This window comes from Microtus oregoni, unplaced genomic scaffold, assembly GCF_018167655.1.
Source record: "Microtus oregoni isolate MIOR12 unplaced genomic scaffold, Mior012 000061F_ref0000440, whole genome shotgun sequence".
NCBI lineage: Eukaryota > Metazoa > Chordata > Mammalia > Rodentia > Cricetidae > Microtus > Microtus oregoni.
This window is the reverse complement of record NW_024543871.1, coordinates 5,202,765-5,222,476: the sequence shown is the minus strand read 5'-3', so window position 1 is coordinate 5,222,476 and position 19,712 is coordinate 5,202,765. Positions and strand designations below refer to the sequence as shown.

General features: G+C 35.2%; 1 protein-coding gene across 1 annotated transcript in view; it reads left to right on the top strand.

Annotated features, from left to right (window-relative positions):
- Positions 1-19,712, top strand: part of Tenm1 (teneurin transmembrane protein 1) — a 577,348-nt gene that overhangs the window by 333,119 nt on the left and 224,517 nt on the right. Inside the window, 5 exon segments of the mRNA XM_041639938.1 lie at positions 4,930-5,129; positions 6,326-6,536; positions 10,617-10,718; positions 12,210-12,404; positions 15,704-15,904. Coding sequence (XP_041495872.1) covers positions 4,930-5,129; positions 6,326-6,536; positions 10,617-10,718; positions 12,210-12,404; positions 15,704-15,904 — 909 coding nt within the window.

Below are 19,712 nucleotides of genomic sequence, written 5' to 3'. Positions count from 1 at the left end.
TCTTATCGAACGAAGCTACTTTCACTTAGTGTGCCATCCTTGAACATAGCTTATCTGCCTTTCATTTTTCCTGCTCAGCAGTTGATGCCTGTGTTGCAACCTATAAAGAGAGTGTTTACCTCAAACTAAATTGGTAGATATTGGTAAGACTGTGATAACTACAGTACTGCACAGTATGATATGATTCAGGGCTCTCTGCATTTCATTCCCCATGTGTACAAAGAAAAGCATTCTGTTACTAGAGAGCATGCTCTTCTTGATCATTTTGATATGCTTCAGCAAAAATAGTGATTAAATGATCATTGAAACACAAACACTGCAATAGTATAGCTTTTTATTAAGTTGTTTGTAATTTGTATTAGAATCAGACTCTGTGCTAAGTTTGCTCAGTATTTTCTTTTGCCTTTATTAATCAAGCTGGATTTTCATAAAAACCACAGTTTGAATTGTTTCAATGTTTTTTCTAGTTTCCCCCTCTTGTGAGTTACACCGTTAAAAATGAAATAAATGACCTCGTAATCCATAATCAATTTGAAAGATAATAAAATGGAGAAGGTTATTTAATGGTGTAAGTTGCCAACAAGAACATATGTCTCTTTCTGATGCACAAAATTCTAAAAGATTAGAGTCTTGGAAATTTCCCACCTGGGGGAATCTCTCTTCTCTAATATGAAAATATCATACCTAGATTATTTTCTCACTTTTTATTGAAATTATGGTGCACTTGTTTATATATTTTGTCTCTATTCACATACCTTATATTAGCTTTAAGCTTTGAAAGGGGAAGATCGTCTTCTCCTAAAATTATTTTCATGAATTATTGATGCATATGTACTCTAGATGTACAGTGATGATAATAACCAGATAACTTCAACAACAGATCTTCACAGCCTCTTTTTGTTAGCTGAGGTTGCTGTCCTGTCTTGTTCTGCAATAAACACACAGAAACTATATTATCTGAAGTATTGTTTGGCCAATCACTTAAGCATATTGCTAGCTAACTCTTATAATTTCAATCAACTTATTTCAATTATTTTGGTAGGCTCATGGCCTACCAGCAAGATTCCAGCTGGCAACTTGTATCTTTCTCCTCTGGCAGCTCCATGGCTTCTCCCTGACTCTGCCTATTCTCTCTTTGTATCTTTCCCAGCTTGGCTATATTCTGTTAAGTCATTGGCCGAAAGCAGCTTCTTTATTAACCAATGGTAAACAGATGGAAATCCCACATCATCTTTTGATTTAATAAATGACATTAAAGTAGCATTATTATATAATGCTTGATATTTATACAGTTCAGAAAGAGAAGTTGTAATATTAGGTCAGTCATCCATATAAAATTTAATATCCCCAACCAGTTTTTGCAGTTTTAAAAAATCAGCAGATTGGTTAGTTAAAGAGTATTCATGAAACCTAAAGATTTTATTGGTTGACCCTAGACCATTTTGAATTGTTTTATGTTTATAATATTGTTTGCATGATAAAATGGTGCATTTTAAGAAGTGATTAAAAAAAAACTTCTAATGAGGATAACGGTTGGATAAACTGAATTTTAAGTTGAGAGCAAAAATGTTCACATAAATATGGTCTATTAATCTCCTGCCCAATGAAGATACTTCTTGGCTCTTAAACCTTAAGAGTTAAATTTATTATCAATCCTTTGGGAACCAAATTGTTCTGTCTTACTTAGAAAAAGAGTAACTTTCAGTGAAAAATAAGGTACTCGGTTGGTCATTTATTATCTCAAAGGGTATGTTTTATTAGAAATGTCAATTTCACAAAATTATGTGTCCTGTAATACATAATTATGCTCAAAATTGCATTTGAAATCTATTATTAACAGTTAACAGTGACCATTCTTAAAATAGTTATTACTCTTGGCCTTAACACAAAAAGAAATAATGTAGGTATTTTAGGGAGTTAAAAGCTGCAAGCATTGGCCTATGAATAAAGTCACTGCAGGTGTGTTTCTTAATGGGCTGCTAATTTTCTGTAAGGTGAACACAAAGGACAGGGAGCATGGGTGTTTTGAAACTGTGGTATGGAGACAGAGCTGATGTCTGAAAACTATAAAGATGGAATGAAGTGAGGCCAAATTCAATTTTCCCTCCTGAGGTATAATCCTCCTTGTTTAAAATGAAAGCAAACCAATTTCCTTTCCTCCTTTTCTATTCCTTCCCTCCCCACTACCACATGACATCGTATTCCAAAAAAAGATACATTAAGCTATCATATCAAATAAAGCTATTCTCGTGCAAACTAAACATCTGCCCTCACAAACCAAGTACTTCTGGGTTTCAGATACTTGGCTATTAGTACTATCCAAATTATCCAAACTCACAATCATGGTGTCGGTTTAACACTCCCTTTGTGTTCACAAATATTACTATCACTTCTCAGGTATTGACAAGTGCACGATGCAACACAGGCATCACTTGGAATCCTGTGAAAGTGTCTCACTTTAAACCCACTCATTCAATGCTAGTATTAGAAGACTGCTCAGTCACATTAATGTCTGACAAGCATGGCTTCAGAATCTTCTTTATTGTTCTCATGTCTTTCTCCTACTTTCCATTTAAACTAAATTACTTTTCACTGAAATGTACTTTTCCTACAGAAGTTATTTGTGCTTCCCCTAAATTCAAGTATTTGTGTCATTTCACCTGAATCAACAATGTGTACTCCCTATATTGTCCTTGTGTCTCCCTCTAATACCTTCCTACATTCTGCCTCAAGATTAGAATATCTAATACATCCAAACTTTTCCAGTCTGGGTGGTGGGTGAATCTTTGCTGAAGATTGTGCATTATGAGAAATTACTATACCCCTGAGCTGAACCCTAGGCCTTTCCTCTATTAAAAAATTTTAATGATACCTGTGGAAGACTTCAGTTGGCATTAAATAAATTGGTCTTTAAATTAATAACCTACACAATAAGGATCCTTTCAAGAGTCAAATGTTACCAAATAAAAATCTCAGTGCAAGGTATGGGATATCCCTCTTCCAGTTCTTGGTCAGAGGTAACCTGGAGACCCACAAAGTAATTCAGGATACTGACCTTACTAAAAGACACAGTCTCACAGCAAACTCCCGGATTCTGTTGCTTTTTGACTCATTCTACACCCTCTTTTGCCGTGTTTCCTGAGTCTTAGACGTGTGTGTGTGTGTGTGTGTGTGTGTGTGTGTGTGTGTGTGTGTGTATGTGTTTTGTAGATATATCTGTTAGGACAACCACGCATTTTTGAATGGTTATTTGCTATAATAGCCTCTGTTTGTTGCAAAGAGAAGTTGCCACAATGTGAAGTAAGGACTACACTTTGGTATTTATAATGTAGTTAGAGATTATGCTGGTTTAGTAAAACAGTGGTGTTGGGATCTCCTCAAAGATCCATGGCATGACTGGACTTGGGCATTTAGCCATATTTTCAGTACCAGATATGATATTCCTCTTGTTGAATAGTCTTAAAGCCTGTTGGTTATTGCCAAGATGTGTATGCCACTACTGCACTTGGCATTTTTGTTTCATGCAGGATACTGTTGTGGTTGATAGGTGTCATAGCTGCATAGGACTGCTGGTTGCCACCCTCCTTTGGAAGCTTGGATGGCACCTTATAGTTCTATGGAAGTTAGTCCTCAGGGAAGAGGCATTCAGTTCATTTCCAATCTTTGAGCCCTGTGTCCAAAATGCATGGTGTCTTTGGAATAGGGATTTATGTTTCACCTCTTGGGGACAAGCAAGAGCAGTAGCAACAAGCTGTATGTTTTGGAAATCTCTTTACAACCCAAACCAACAACTCAAAGGAGGCCTTCTCATGCCTGGTATTGGGGTTTTTGTTAAATCATCTCTCTTACTTGTGAGGAATGTTGTTAACTCAGATGAGAAACGTGATTTAAACTGTATATGCATATTAATACAGAGAATTACATGTATGGTACGTATTCATTAGATAAATAGTTAATAATAGGATTCCTTATGACTTTTTCAGATATTCTTACTATTCTTTATTAGCTTTACTAATCAAATCCTTCTGAATGGTTCCCAAGACAATATAGACAATATGTCATTATTTCTATCCAACACTATTCAGAATTCTTCTTATATATGCATATTCCACAACTGTAAGATCACCACATTACAGTACTCTGCTTTAGTGCAAGCTTCCCTTTACATGTTCTAACATCTTTTCCATAGCTATGTTGAAGACTTCTGCTCCTCCTAAAACTCATATTCAATGTCATTTCCCCTAATTACCTTTTTATGACTCATCAATCCATTCATTAAATAATTATATACTGATCATTAATATATATGTAATCTTTTCATACATTCACATATATTGTCTATATACTGAGAATAAAGCAATGAACAATGTAGCCACAGCCCTTGTTCTTAAAATACTTACCTTATATGCTGGGAAAATAGGTAATATGTAATGTATAAATAAAATATGCAGTGTGTTGGAATGTAAATTACTATGAGAAAATAAAAGACAAAAAGAGCATGAAAAGGGGGATAAAAATATCCCTTAAAAAATAATTTTCCTTCCTTTGAATACTGATAGCAGTTAATTTCCTTTACCATGTAGTTGCTTTTATACTTGTCCCATTTCCTCCATGATTTTCAAAACTCAGTGAGAGGAAGAACTGCATCTTACTTATCTTTGCAACTCCTGCAGTTATCAAGATAATAATAAGTAAATGCTTAAATGTAATTGTGTTTAACAAAATCAGTGGAACAAGAGTTCAACGGAGAAACTGGCTTAATAGTTGGCCAGAAAAGATCCCTTAGAATATATTTAATTTGAGCAAGAGCTTGAAAGATAGGAGGAAGAAAAGTGAGTTGTTTTGACACATCTGTTCTTGAAAAACTAAAAAGCATTGCTTTATTAATTAAGATGAATAATATGTATAATTCTCTCTTTTTAAAACCAGTGTTTCAGAAGGGACGAGCAATTGATACTGGAGAAGTTGACATTGGAGCACAGGTCATGCAGACCATTCCACCGGGCTTATTCTGGCGTTTCCAGATTACTATCCACCATCCTATATATCTGAAATTCAATATTTCTTTAGCCAAGGACTCTCTACTGGGAATTTATGGCAGAAGAAACATTCCAGCTACACACACTCAGGTATTTGATATAATAGGTATTTTCTTAAATCTTTTTAGAGGGTACTATATCAAGCAGTTCAAATGTTGTGATTTGTGAATACTGTAGGAGTCAAAGATGAAGGCAAAAAAATCTTTTTAACAAATAAATATTCAGATTCATCATACTGTAATGAAAACACAGTATGTAGAAATAAAAAAATGGCATTTAGCAGAACATATTCCGGAAAGATGGTTGAAGAAAACATTCTTTAAACTTGATCTCCCGATTCCAAAGGAAAGGTCGTTGTGACCGTCTCTAGTCCTCTCATCTTACTCAGCTCCAAAGGTGGTACCATCAATCGTTTTGCTATTATACCAGTCACAGAATGCACATCAACTAGAAGGTATTGACAGATATTTTCTTAAGTAGATGGTATCTTACATACAGAATTCTTTCAACAAGCAATTCCTGTAAACGTTACAAGAATTCAGATATGTAAAACCTCTGCAGTTTCTATGGCCCATTCATAAGCCTTGGATATCATATTTCTCATGTGTTTGTTAAGCTTATTTATTTTCTGCTTTAATTTACCAGGAATGCTGCTCTATATAAGTAGTTTAAAAGAACTAAATGCTCACTCCATATATCCACCAAAAGTGATGACTAGCATCAAAACTTTTAATTTTTGGCCAAGTCAAAGATAGTGAAATGCCATTCAAAAATGAACCACAAAACATAGGAAAGTGTAAAACAATGTGTTCACCAAATGATTAGGGAGAATGACTGGACTTTGAATATTTAAATACATACCCACAAAGGGAGTAAATTGTGATAAATATTGTCATTTATAATTTATTTGTGTTTCTAAAACCGTAAAAAAACCTTTTAAATTTGCTGACAAGGTCACATTTCTGAGCAGAATAAGTTATCAAATATCTACTCTTAGATAGATACTTTGCTAAAATGTCAAGATCTCATACATAAGACTCAAAATTGTGTCTATTTCTTAGAGGTTTGCTTTTATTCACTTTTTACTTTGAACATTCCCAAGCTGAGAAGTTCACAAAATTTGTACGTGTAGTAATACAATTTTCAAACCTAACAAATGTCTTTGGCATCAAATATACTTAAGAATTGTTAACTCTCAAAGCACGGAATATGTGAGAGTTAAGCATGGTTATATGCCCAGAAGTAAAAAAATAGTTCAAGCTCACAGTTGTGTTTGTTTGTTCCAGTTTGATTTTGTGAAGTTAATGGATGGCAAACAACTGGTAAAACAAGACTCCAAGAGCTCTGACGACATCCAGCACTCCCCGAGGAATCTGATCTTAACATCCCTTCAGGAGACAGGTTTCATAGAGTATATGGACCAAGGACCTTGGTATCTGGCATTTTACAATGATGGAAAAAAGATGGAACAAGTATTTGTGCTAACTACAGCAATTGGTAAGCTGCCTTGGCTGTTATTTTAATTCACAGCATATCTCTTGAACACACTGGTGGAAAAAGTATTTCATTACTCATACAAACTGTTCCATCTACCTTAAAGTCACTAGTCACTAAATGTCACCATGAGTAACATTTTATTTTTGTTCTCGTTCTCATTAAAATATTGGGTAAGATTTTTTAAAGCTCTCCGGAACTTGCCGATATTTTTGGACATTTGTCATGCAGCCCTTTATATCTTTTTTATTAAGAAAGAAAACAATTTTATTCATTATACATACCAGTCCAAGTTCCCAGTTTCTCCCCTCCTCCCATTCCTTTCACATACCCTCCCACCCCACCCCACTCCAATCCACTCCCCAGAGAGGGTAAGGCATATTGCTTCCTAAGGTCCAAGGCCCTCCCTACTATATCTAGGCTGAGCAAGGTATCCATTCAATAGGTTCCTAAAAAGCCAGTTCAAGCAGTAGGGATAAATCCTGGTGCCACTGTCAGTGTTCCCCAGTCCGTCACAGCCATGCAACTGTCAACCACATTCAGAGGGACTATAGGTTCTTAACGAAAATATTATCTGGATAATATTGTTTTAGAAAACTATATAAATGTACAACTTCATAGGAAAGCTTAAAAGCAAAAGTATCCCTGTTGAACTGAACCATATAGCTTTCTTCTATACTGCCAGTGACATAGCATGTAGGTTTGTGAGTTAAGGGTCAGCATGAGCTAAAAAAGTAAATTCAAAGTCACTATTGGCAAACCAGAGAGTATTTACCTTAATATAGAAAACAGTCTAGGGATGTAGTTTGGTAACAGATTCCCAAAGTTCTATCCCCAGTGAGAGAAAAGAAGATAGGAACTAAAGACTCTGTTAAATGGTTTGATTATAAAATGACAGTAAATAAATCCTTCTTAAAATAGAAAGAATGGAATTGATATATTTATTTAAAACAATTGATTCTAGAACCACTAAGACTTTAAAATACAAACTAAGAATCCTTAGAGAAGAAGAATACTAAGAACAATAACTTGAGTCATTACCGTTCTTCAGATTTCTTTGGGTCTGATAATCAAATGGTTATTTCAGTGTGCCCATAGCTTTTTAAAGTATGGTCTTTCTAAATGCAATGCCTATAACACTCTTCTTCACCATCACCCTCCTTAGTCTGAAGCATCTCTGTCTTTTGACATGCTTTCTCAGTAAACTCACTCCCCTGATTCTTTGTGTGAAGAAAGCGTAGCTCTTTAGCAATTTGGGAGTCCTCAGGGTAAACAACTTGTAGATGGAGCATCAGATCGTTTGAATTTTCATAAAACACATGCCTTTTAAAAGAAGAGAAAATCTTTTACAGCTGTCAGTTTCCTACACAACTCTCTACCACTTTATCCTTTAGCTAACCTGTTCAGCCATATGTTTAGGAAGATGTGTTGACTGTTAATAGATAGACCATCTGCTCCTGATAACAATTAGATTCTATTTTTACTTGATGCCGAAGACCTTGAGAGAGTAGAAAACAGTATTCTAGCCATAAGACCGTTAAAGTTTTTCCTCTAAAATAATGAGGAAAGCAATAAAAATCATACTAAGATAAATTCCATTGATCTTACATCTTCAAAATACATATTTTTGTTAACTTAGGAAAATGATACATTTTTAGTAATATCACTATTTTGTCACTAAGAGTATGTCCCTAAAATTCATGGCAATGAAAAAATCGGAAAGCAATTTTGATGATTGCCATTAAATTGTGACAGGATAACTTAAAGAAATTAGAAGATATAAAATATTTGTGAATATTTTCTCTATTCCTTTTAATTTAATCCCTCATCTCAAATTATAAATATTAATCAAGTTATTAACCTGTCAAAAGTGAGTAGATCCTAAACATGCTTGGGACTGTTTACCTTCACTTTATTTCATGCCCAAAGGAATTTCACAATTCAGAGATAGTCTTATCATCCAGATATCAAACTATCAGTTTCATATGAAACAGTGTATTTTCCTTTTGCACGTGCAAGTCAGTACCTTTACTTTTCTACTTGTTTAATATTAGAAGGAACAGATATATTTCCCTCCTTGCTCCATTAAAAAAAGTTCAAGGGAGCTGGAGATATGACTTAGCAGATAGAAGCACTTGTTGCTCTTGCAGAGGAATCGGGTTAAATTCCCAGCACCCACATGGTGGTTCAACCAACCATAACTCCAGTTGTAGGATATGTAGTTGTTTGACCTCCAAAGACACTAGGTACACACATGATACACATCCATATATGTAGTAGGTAAAACACTCATACCTAAAATAAAATAGACAAAACAACAAAAATTAAGTACAAATAAATTTCCTGCAAATAATGAAAAGCATATAAATCATTTACCCTAAAGAATAAACATTTATTTAGGTTTTTATACCTTATCTTAATAACAGTAAAGGGGACTTATATACTTCATAGTCAAACTAATGATTGTGTTGTTTATAATCCATGCAGCCTCTAAATCCATTCCAAACTCTTTAAAGATTGTCTAAAATGCGTCCATCCCATTTTCATTTTCTTGTCTTTATTCTGCCAAGGGAAAAACTCCAACACATCAGCCATAAGTTTTCTAAATATGTAGTAAACGAATTAAAGTACATTGATCTCAATGCTTTAATGTGGGAGTACCTACAGATTCACATAGGGTGCTTGGGAGATTGGAGATTGCTGGACAAGATCTCTTAGACCAGATTCAGGAGATTCAGAACTAAAGTCCAGGAATCCATCTTATAGGTGTCACACAATGATTCTACTTATTCAAGGGATTCATAGGCCACAGTTACACAAATATCATTTCTTAACCTTCACTGCAATTACAGACTCTCGTCATCCAAGCAAAGATACCAGGACCACCTCCTAGAATTTCTCTTTTTTTTTATTAGAAATGTTTTTCCTGGTGAAGGAGGGTTTTTTAAATTAAAAATGGAAAAGTCAGTGAAATGGTTTTAATAGGTAAGAATTTAAAAGAGAGAAAGAAGGAAGGAAAGAGATAAAGAGAAGATAGGAAGACTCTGAGGTAAAGATTGTTAATTATGGAATTTTTGTATTTTTACTATTTAAAGTAAGTTTTAGCTTTAAATATATCTTGATTATATTCTTCCCTTCTCCTAAGTTCTTCCATATCTTTACCTCGTCCATTCCTATACAATGTCAATTTATTTTTCAAATAGATAAAAACCAAATATAACAAGCACACATATATATACCACACCAACGGATGACACATTGAAAAACATGATCTTTTATAGGACTGCGAATTAATTATTGTTAGACTCAAATATAATTGCAAACTACAAAAATTAAAGTTATCTTCAAAGACTGACATTTGTAAAGCAGTATTTTTCAGAAAAGTTATATGAATTTATTTTCTGTACAACTTTATGGGTACCTTCTCAATTCCCCTGAAAACTGTTTTGTAAAAATGGAATGAAAAAATTAGTGGCAGGGAACTGATAAGCATTTACAGTCAAGAAGACATTTTTCAACAAAATACTCAGGTTCAAATGCTTTTAGTGGTGGTAAATTTAATATGAACACTTACTTTAAAAGCATGCCATTGTCACTTATTAATGAAAATGGACTACTGATTATCGTATTTAACCTGTCAAGATACTATATTAAATAGTCCACTTTGCTATAGAAGAAACCTTATTTGGTACAATATAAGTATAAAAAGTACAGTAGTCTTTGTCTTATAAGTTACATTTTTAAAGTATTTTTTGCTTTTGAGAAATGTTATAATTCTCATACCTTTTAAGCTTTATCATAAATGCTTCTTAAGAATACAATTTATGTAGACCTTTTATGCACTTTAGAGATGAGATAGCTTTCATTCTTCTCTTAAAAAGTCAGTTCACTAAATTGAGAACCATGTTTAATAATCTACTGCATATGACATCATGCAAAAGTCTTTATCCCTAATTTTGAGCAATAAGTTCATTTCAGACAGCAGAGGACAAGATTATTATAGACAAAGAATTCCTGAAACCCTTAAAACATCAGATCTCTAGCCTAAATATGGGTTTATTTCTCTCTTTTTTATATTAATAGAAATAATGGATGACTGTTCAACCAACTGCAATGGAAATGGAGAGTGTATCTCTGGACATTGTCATTGCTTCCCAGGATTTCTTGGACCTGACTGTGCTAGAGGTAATGTTGTGCTATGATTCTGATTGTTTTAGAGCAGGGGTTCTCAACCTCCCTGATGCTGCAACCCTTTGACACAGTACTTCATATTGTGTGCTACATTCTAACTGTAATTTTGCTACTGTTATGGATTGCAATTTAAATATTTGATATGTGACCCCCCCATGGGGTCATGCCCCACAGGTTAAAAAACACTGTTTTAGAGACCCATTATTGAAGAACTCATAGTTGTTGTAGTAATAATGGTCATAGCAACAAAAGCACTGGCAGTGCTCTCCAACAATTGTCACCAAAATCTGAGCACTTAGTATGCCAGCTGCATTCTAAACACTTCTCATCGCCTCTTTTAATTCCTCTTTCCTACAATAGTCCTATGAAGTAGGTCCGCTATTAGCCCTATTTGATGAGCAAAGAAAGAACCTCAGAAGGAATAGTTAAGGACATAGGTAAGATTAATTACCAGCTGAGATTTGAACCTAGATCATCTGAGCCAACTACAGTGTACTGCTTATATTTCTTTTATAAAGCAATTCATAACAGTCTGAGTATAAAAGGAAAAATTAGTATTTGATAATACCATCATAACTGAAGTAGTGATGAATCACTAAATGGATATGTAGTTTATAAAGAAAGAAATGAAAATTCAAAAGTTAAACTTAGCAATCTTTATTGTTTCATGTGTTTGCACATAGTTTAATTAATTCTTGAAAAGCCTTAGATAAATTGGACCATGGATTCCTCTAGAATTGCAGTTATCATTTTGCACACGCTTTCTTTTCATTTTCAGTGTAGTCTTAAGTTTCTGGTCTGCTTGGTTAATCTCGGGTTTCTTCGGAGGAAAAAAAATCCTCTGTTCATTTAGATTAAATTCCATTCAATAGAGAATTCTAAAGCAGTTGCTAGGTTCCCTGCACCATAACAGATCTTGTGAAATGGAGGAGAAGGGTTTTGTATTTTAAAAGACATATAAGAAAAACAGAAGATGTGGGCACTACCGTCAAAACCTCATGGATTTAAAGTGAACACACACAGGGACACAGCACAATAGGTGTTCTAGTAAAGTCTGTTGAAGATCTTCTCTACTTATCTGTTTGTACAGCCTTTATAAGACCTTTTCATGTGAATAGCACCCTATTTATTAGATTTTAATGCACACTTTGCTTTCCAAAAATAGTATACATGTATTTGAGGAAATAAAAATACATTTAAGAGAGAAAACCCTTAGTTTAAAATAGTAGCAGTGATAATAGTTTGAAGTTGTAATAAGATCAAAAACAAATATTTTTCCTCCACTTTGGAAATCTTCGTAATTTGTCTTTACCCCACTTCGATAGAAGGAAAATTCTGCTTGTAATCATTATCATAAGCCTATTTAATAAAGAATAAGACAAAAATATTACCTTTACCAGAAATAATATACTAGAGCCAGAATAGGATTATTCTTGTGAGATTTTTGAAGGGATTGTAACAACAAGTTTATTTGCCAACCTTTAGATTCGTGCCCAGTGCTGTGTGGAGGCAATGGGGAGTATGAGAAAGGCCACTGCGTCTGCAGGAATGGCTGGAAAGGACCTGAGTGTGATGTTCCAGAAGAACAATGCATTGACCCAACATGCTTTGGCCACGGCACCTGCATCATGGGAGTCTGCATCTGTGTTCCCGGATACAAAGGAGAAATATGTGAAGAAGGTCAGAGCTCCATTTCAATATATTGCTTCAGGCTATTCTCTCGCTGGATTGTCCGCAGTGTCATGCTGTAATACTAGTAGAGAGACAAGCCCTCTTTTTTTTGCAAACAGTAGATGTTCGACATGCCCTTGGAACACACAGCAAAGGTTTGAGGTCAGGGAAGCTCAAGTCTTTTCTGGAAGCCTCACAGAATACATGCGACTGTTTCATTGACACCTGCAAAGTGGTAATGCAAAAGTGATATCTTTTCTCCTAATTTCTAATACTGTTTTCTAACGTGAGAAATTCCATATTGATCATGTTAGGTGCTAATTCATATATTTTCACTATTACAGAGTGCATTATACTGCATAATGAAGCATTGCATTTAAAGAATGACATAAAAATAATGATGTAAACACATTTGGAGCCATCTTGCAAATGTTTTCTTTGGATGTGATTTGTAATTATCACTATTTTTTATCTATTCTTACATGCCTCATGCTGAAACTTGACCTCAATGCCTAAACCATCAGGCTTACCACTAATGAGTTCAAAGAAGAGTCTTTGTATTAAATTCACCCCAAAGGAGTCTTTAGAAAACAATATTTTGAGATGGCTATAGTTTTATCAGTTAAACAGACATATTGGAAAATAAGTTTACTAGTAATCAGACCATTTTCATGCCACATTCTTCAAATAAGACTGATTTCAGAAATAATATTAAACCATTACCATGGGAGATGATCTCATCACAACTGTTATTCAGGAAAGGGGCTGCTGAAAATGCACTGTAATTGCTTTTTAAAGATCGCTCATTATGAGTATTACACAGCATTCTAAAGGGTTTAATCTCCTTCTGCTCCATGAACAAGCAAGATTTTAGCTTTCCACCTCCCATCAGTGGCAGTAGTATTGGGGTGTAAAGACTTTGTTTGTTCCAGTGAATTCCTGTACAAGGCACTGGACTTCCTAAGACATCTTAAAATACATTTTTATGATAATCATGCTATCACTATATGTAAGTATAGAGTCGGATGCTGTATAGAATGAGACACGGTTAACAGTGAGTGATATCTAACACATCTATAATTTGACATGAAAATCATGTAACCCAATTCATTAGACCATCCTGATTTGAATTTCATACGCAGCTGAAAAGGAGTTTAGCTTAAATTAGCCTTTTACTTGGTCTCTACGAAAATATGTAAAACAGCCAAAATAATATGGAAGAATGCTTATCATATTTGATGGCATAAGCTTCACAAATACAGTAGAAAAATTTCAATTCTTAGATCACTTATGAAGAATGTATAAGCTGAATCAGGCTATGGATAGATTTTGTTTACAGACGTAATGTGGTCATTGTTTCTATTGACTGATTTAGTTGCTAACTTTTCAAAATAGAGAAGGGTCACATTGAAGATCCCCATTTCTTGCTTCTCTTGAATACTAGAGGGTCTGGAGACTAAGCCCACAATATCTGGAGCTAAGTAGCAGCAGTTCCTTTTAAAGAGAACACATGGTTTCACAGTTTGCTCCCAATCAGCAACGTACTTACAAACACCTCATTTGCTCTACCCTTGCCATCTCTAGGCCTATGGTTTCATTCCTCTGATTTAAGTATGACTTTTATGATGTAAACATCTTTAGAACAAGAATTTCTAGTCATGAAGAAAGAAAGTGATAGCAATTAACCCAGAGAGTGAGCTTTGTTAGGAGAGAAATCCTCCCTGGAAACCATGTGGAGCTGTGACTGGGCATTTTGGTAGGAAAGAGCATCATGAGAACCTTGAGAGGGATAGCTTGACATGAAAGAATAAGAAACACAGCTGTTATGTACACCATTCTGTGTGGTGGGGACCTACAAACAAAGAGTGCCTTCAGAAATCCTCTGAAAAAAAATCTGAATTATACAGCTTTCCAGAGTTTACAACACAAAATTTAGCTGAGCCTAGCCTGTGTGACAAGAAACATGGAGAAACTAGCTAGGTAGGACTATAAACTATTATTGCAATGACAAGGGGGAGGAGCTGGGTTTGTTTCTTCCCTTAACTTGGTCAAGGTCTGCAAGTTCTAACTTTCTGCTGCAAAGGATGTGGCCTGATTTCTGGACGAGGAAGGCACCTTAACAAACATGAATTGAATGTAGCAAATCTCTTTTAAAAGTCAGAATAAATTAATGGCATTTTTCTTATTATTTATTATTCTTGTATTTTGCCATAACTAATCTTCTAAAATAACCAAATAGTCCTTCTACAAATAGTCTATACCTTAGACTTTACCTCTTATGCCAAATCATGAAACAAATTAGATATACATTTAGATATTTTATTTGGTGATTATCTCAATTATCAGAAGATTGTTTTAATGACCTTCAGATTATGGGGGTAATTATGATAACAATAACAATTATAACAGTCCTAATGATAGAACTTTCGTGGTAACAATTTACAACCAAAGAGTAAGATTTGCAAATTAATGGAGGTTGTATCAATGTATCCCCACTGTTGTAAAAACATTTCAAAGCATAATTAACACTAGGACAAAGTATTATAGCATTATTTATATAGAAAGAGAAATAACATAGAATTCAACCTTCACATCCAACATAGAATAGTCAGGGGAAAGCACAAGACAACCTTCTACGTGGCAAACATTTCTAGACTCACCGAATCAAAGACAAATAGAATTACATTTTTCTAAGGTGATGTCACAGTGCCTGATAGAAGGGGGCAGAAAGAAACAAATTTTTAAAATTCAATTAAAAATGCTGCATTTTTGGTTCCTCTGAAGAATCAATGTGAGGTCACAATAAGTTTATGTAAATTTTATTATTTCATATAACAGCAGTCACTTCATCAAATGGCTTGTCATCCAAATTAAAAACTATATAAATACTCCTAGACACATTAAGTACAACTTTGATTCTAATTTGAGACAGGATAAAGAATGGTTTATCAAAACACTCTCAGGCATTTTTTTAAAAGCTGAGAAATTCCTACTGAGAGTCCATACAGGTCCACCCACTTATTAGTGTGGGGGTATCACATACTGTTCAGAATTGCATGAAGCATACGTGTGATTTTCTTCTTCCAAATTTAGGTTGCAACCTTTATCATACCCTACCATATTTTTAAGTGTTAATAATATTCTGTTTTAAACACAATGTTTGCATGAGTCATGTTATTGCCTAATTAAAGCAACATTAGTGATACAATACTAGGAAATCAATATATCTCCGTTCCATTATCCAGCACCTGTTCTCTACCAGCCTTCCCTCTCACCCCCACCTTTTTTGTTTTGTTTCTGGTATTCAGAGGACTGCTTAGACCCAATGTGCTCCGCTCATGGCATCTGTGTTAAAGGAGAATGTCACTGTTCTACTGGCTGGGGAGGAGTCAACTGTGAAACGCCACTTCCTATCTGCCAAGAGCAGTGCTCGGGACATGGAACTTTTCTTCTGGACACTGGAATTTGCAGCTGTGATCCCAAGTGGACAGGACCTGACTGTTCTACAGGTACATTGGGTTTATCTCTCTCTCTCTCTCATCTATTCGCAAGGCCTAACCGATCATTTTTTTAAGGCACCTCATTTCAAGATCGGGAGTGTATGACTTCAATAGTCACAGTAAGTTTCCAGGTATTTGCTATTCAGTATTATACTATCATTTATTTCCACTGTTTCAACAGTATAATTCTCCGTGATAGGTACTTATGGTGTATCCTTTGTTCCCTTTGTGTGTTCTCCTACAGTTATTTCAATAGTTTTCAAATTTCATACAACTTGTCCCTTGTAGATTCTTTTAAATATCTAGCTCCACAAACTCAGTCAGCATTTCAACTGAGAAACTCATCACATAAAAACATAACAACACTACTCTACCCTATTTAATATATAACCATATTATTTCTACAACATTGTTTCTTTTCCCTGTTCCTTATCAAACCATATTTCATAGTTGTCTCCTGTCTATAGATAAGCTCCTTATCAAAGAATTACCACAAACTATTAAAACTTCCTGCTAACTACTTCTGCTTAATGAGTCAGTCTTTCCCTCTGCTTGCATAATCTGTAGGATCTACTTATCCAAATTGCATTGAATGCCCCTACTTTTCCATGGCTTTTGTTCATCATAAAATGTTATTAACTTTCAATCTAGAAAAATCCAACCTACCCACCAAAACCAACTACAACTTTATTCATTGTAAAATCTTTTTTATTCAAGGTAAAATCTTTTTTGACTAGAGCACTCTGAATCCTATGAAATCCATCCCATATGCATTGCTAGTGAGCACAGAAGCCCTTGTGATTTAGGCATTTGGACACATGGCTGGTATTTTTCTCCTCAACTACAAGCAATGAAATAAATTAGTCATTCTTTATATTTCCTGTCGTCAGATAAGAGTCTTATTAAATGAATAAGCTAATCAATGACGGCTCTTGGAAAGCTTCTGCCTGTGAATTTTGTGGAGGATGTAAAATGGCATATGGTGAGCAGGAAATTTCAGTACACTGTGGGATTTCGCTACCAGTGAGTTAGCATATGAACTAAAGTCTGTGATTATACACTAAGGAAACATGAGGATTCCTCTGTTAAGATAAATAATTCTAACATAACTTTTAACCACAATTATAGCCACATTTCGCTGAAATTTTATTTTCTCACATTGAAATAATACGGAAAATAGGAGTGAATTTTAAAGTGCCGGAAAATGAGAGCCCAATGTGGTGATGTATGCCTGAAACCCCAGCTCTTAGAAGACTGAGGAAGGTGGGTCCTAATTACAAGACCAGCATGGGCTTAGCGACTTTTAGGCTAGTCTGGCTATAAAGTGTCTCAATGAAGCAGGGGGAAAGATTAAAATGATATTTAACAGTCACTAAGTGCAGTTCTTAAAATCTATTCATTTATGGATTACAAAATACACATTAGCATCTATGTGCTGGGCATTATTGTTGGAGTCAGGGTATTGAGGTGTCCAAAATGGATGTCATCTTTGCAGAAATGGATATTATTACAGTCCAGTAGGAAAGAAACATTTACAACATTAGAAAGGAATGACAGAATCAAAGTGACTAGACTTATGGAGATGTATCATAATAATAAAGCCTGATTATTAACTTGTTTTCAACATATAACTGAACACCTTTCATAATTCCACATGCCAGATGTAATATTATGAGCTGCTGTTCCAATTTTAATATAATATGATGCTAATATTCTTATTGTAGGAAACACCTAATGATTTGTATTGTCTCTATCCTAAATGTTGCACATATTTCAATTCAATTCACTGTAAGTACAATCATTGTGTCTACTTTAAAGCTGAAGAAACTGAGGCACAGATTCAGTCTCTAGCTTACCGAAATCACCAGTATCACACATGTTGAGCTAGGTGTTTGACCTTGAACAGTCCATGCACTTAATCACTACCATCTAAGAGTCCATTACCTGCTTTATCATATACAAAAAGTGTTACTACTAGACCGTATCCAGGGCCGTGCAGCACAGAATAGGAAGCATAAGCATGTTATTTCCCTAAAATGAGGGACAGCATTAAAGAAAGCCTCATACTTGAATTTATGCTGGAAAAATGGTGAATGTTTATGGAGTGCACAAGGAAAAGCCAGGCTTTAAAGGGGGAAGATATGAATCTAAATGACACACCTGGTGGACATTAGGTTAGTTACAGTCCAGGAATGCTAAAGGAGATAAAACTGTCACCAATGAGAAGAGCACTGAGCCAGAACATAAAGAATTTTATTTACACAGCATGCTCAGGAATTTTCATTTCCTCATGATCCAATAGGAGTGCACCGAGTGGTTGGAAAGAAACTGCACAGAACATCACTGCTTTACCATGATAGGATCCTTAATATCAAGTCAATGCTTTTATTCTAGAATTGGAGATGTGGCTCTGGGTTCAACACTCAGAAGCACAATGAAATCAACAAGAAATGAGAAAAAGTATTTGTTTGTTTATATAGAACTAGTTAACGTGAATTGAGTATTAAGAATGATTCTGTATCAAATATTTGTTCCCTTGGACCTCATATATCCCACTCATGTTCTTCATGATTCTTCACAATTAGATAAACTTCCTCCTAATACACCACTAATATCAGTGCCAGGAATTAAAATATTTCTATTTCAAAGGAATCAATATCAAATTCAATATATAGTCTCTCCTTCTGGTCTTACCTGCTGTAATAGTTACTTTTTGTTGCTGTGATGAAACACTATAAAACAAAGACAATTTAAGAAGAAGACAGTTTATTTGGGCTTATGGTTCCATGGGGATAAGATTCTGGCAAGAGATCAGAGTCCCACAACAAGCTGTAGGCATAGCAGAGGAGCACCAAACTGAAAGCTCACATCTTCAGTCACAGGCAAAGAACAGAGTATAAACAGGAAGTAGGTGAGTTTTTTTTCTTAAACTCTGCTTCCAGTGACATACTTCCTTCAGCCAGGCTATACTCCAAAATTTTCCTATACATCCATCAGTTGTGAACCAGAGAGTGTTCAAATGCTCAAGACTGTGGGGACACATCAGTTATCCAAACTACCTTGCCTGCATTCCCTAAAATGCAATGCCATGTTCCAGTCCTACAGGCAAAGAAGAAAATTATATGAGAGAAAAGGCTTGTAACAAAGGGGACTTAAGGGGAAAAAAAAGACTTTGGCTTACATCTTAAGGTTGCCTTCCACCATGGCAGAGAAGACTTGGTGGCAGCAATATGAGATGGTTCAGCAGTCAGGAGTGTTGTAGACTATGATTTTAAGGTGTGTGACTTTTTTTTTTGATTTTTCGAGACAGGATTTCTCCGTAGCTTTTGGTTCCTGTCCTGGAACTAGTTCGTGTAGACCAGGCTGGCCTCGAACTCACAGAGATCCGCCTGTCTCTGCCTCCCGAGTGCTGGGATTAAAGGCGTGCGCCACCACCGCCCAGTTTGGGTGTGTGACTTTTTATGGTGCATTTGTTAAACTCTGTAAAGGTGTAATTCTTTGCCTATCTAAAACACCTCATGATTCTAATAAAGAGCTGTATGGCCAAGAAAAAGAGAACAAGAAGAGGAGGACATCGGGGGCCAGCCACTCAGCCAGCCAGCCACGGAGTAAGAGTGAAAATAAGATATACAGAAGAAAAGAAAAAAATCCCAAAGGCAAAAGGTCGTCTGGATTATTTAAAGTTAAGAAATACTGGCAAGAAATAATCCAAGCTAAGGTCGGGCTAAGAATAAACCTTCATGTGTGATTTATTTGGGAGCTGGGTGGTGGGCCCTTCAAAAAGCCAAAAGAGTAAAACATCAAACTACACAGGAGA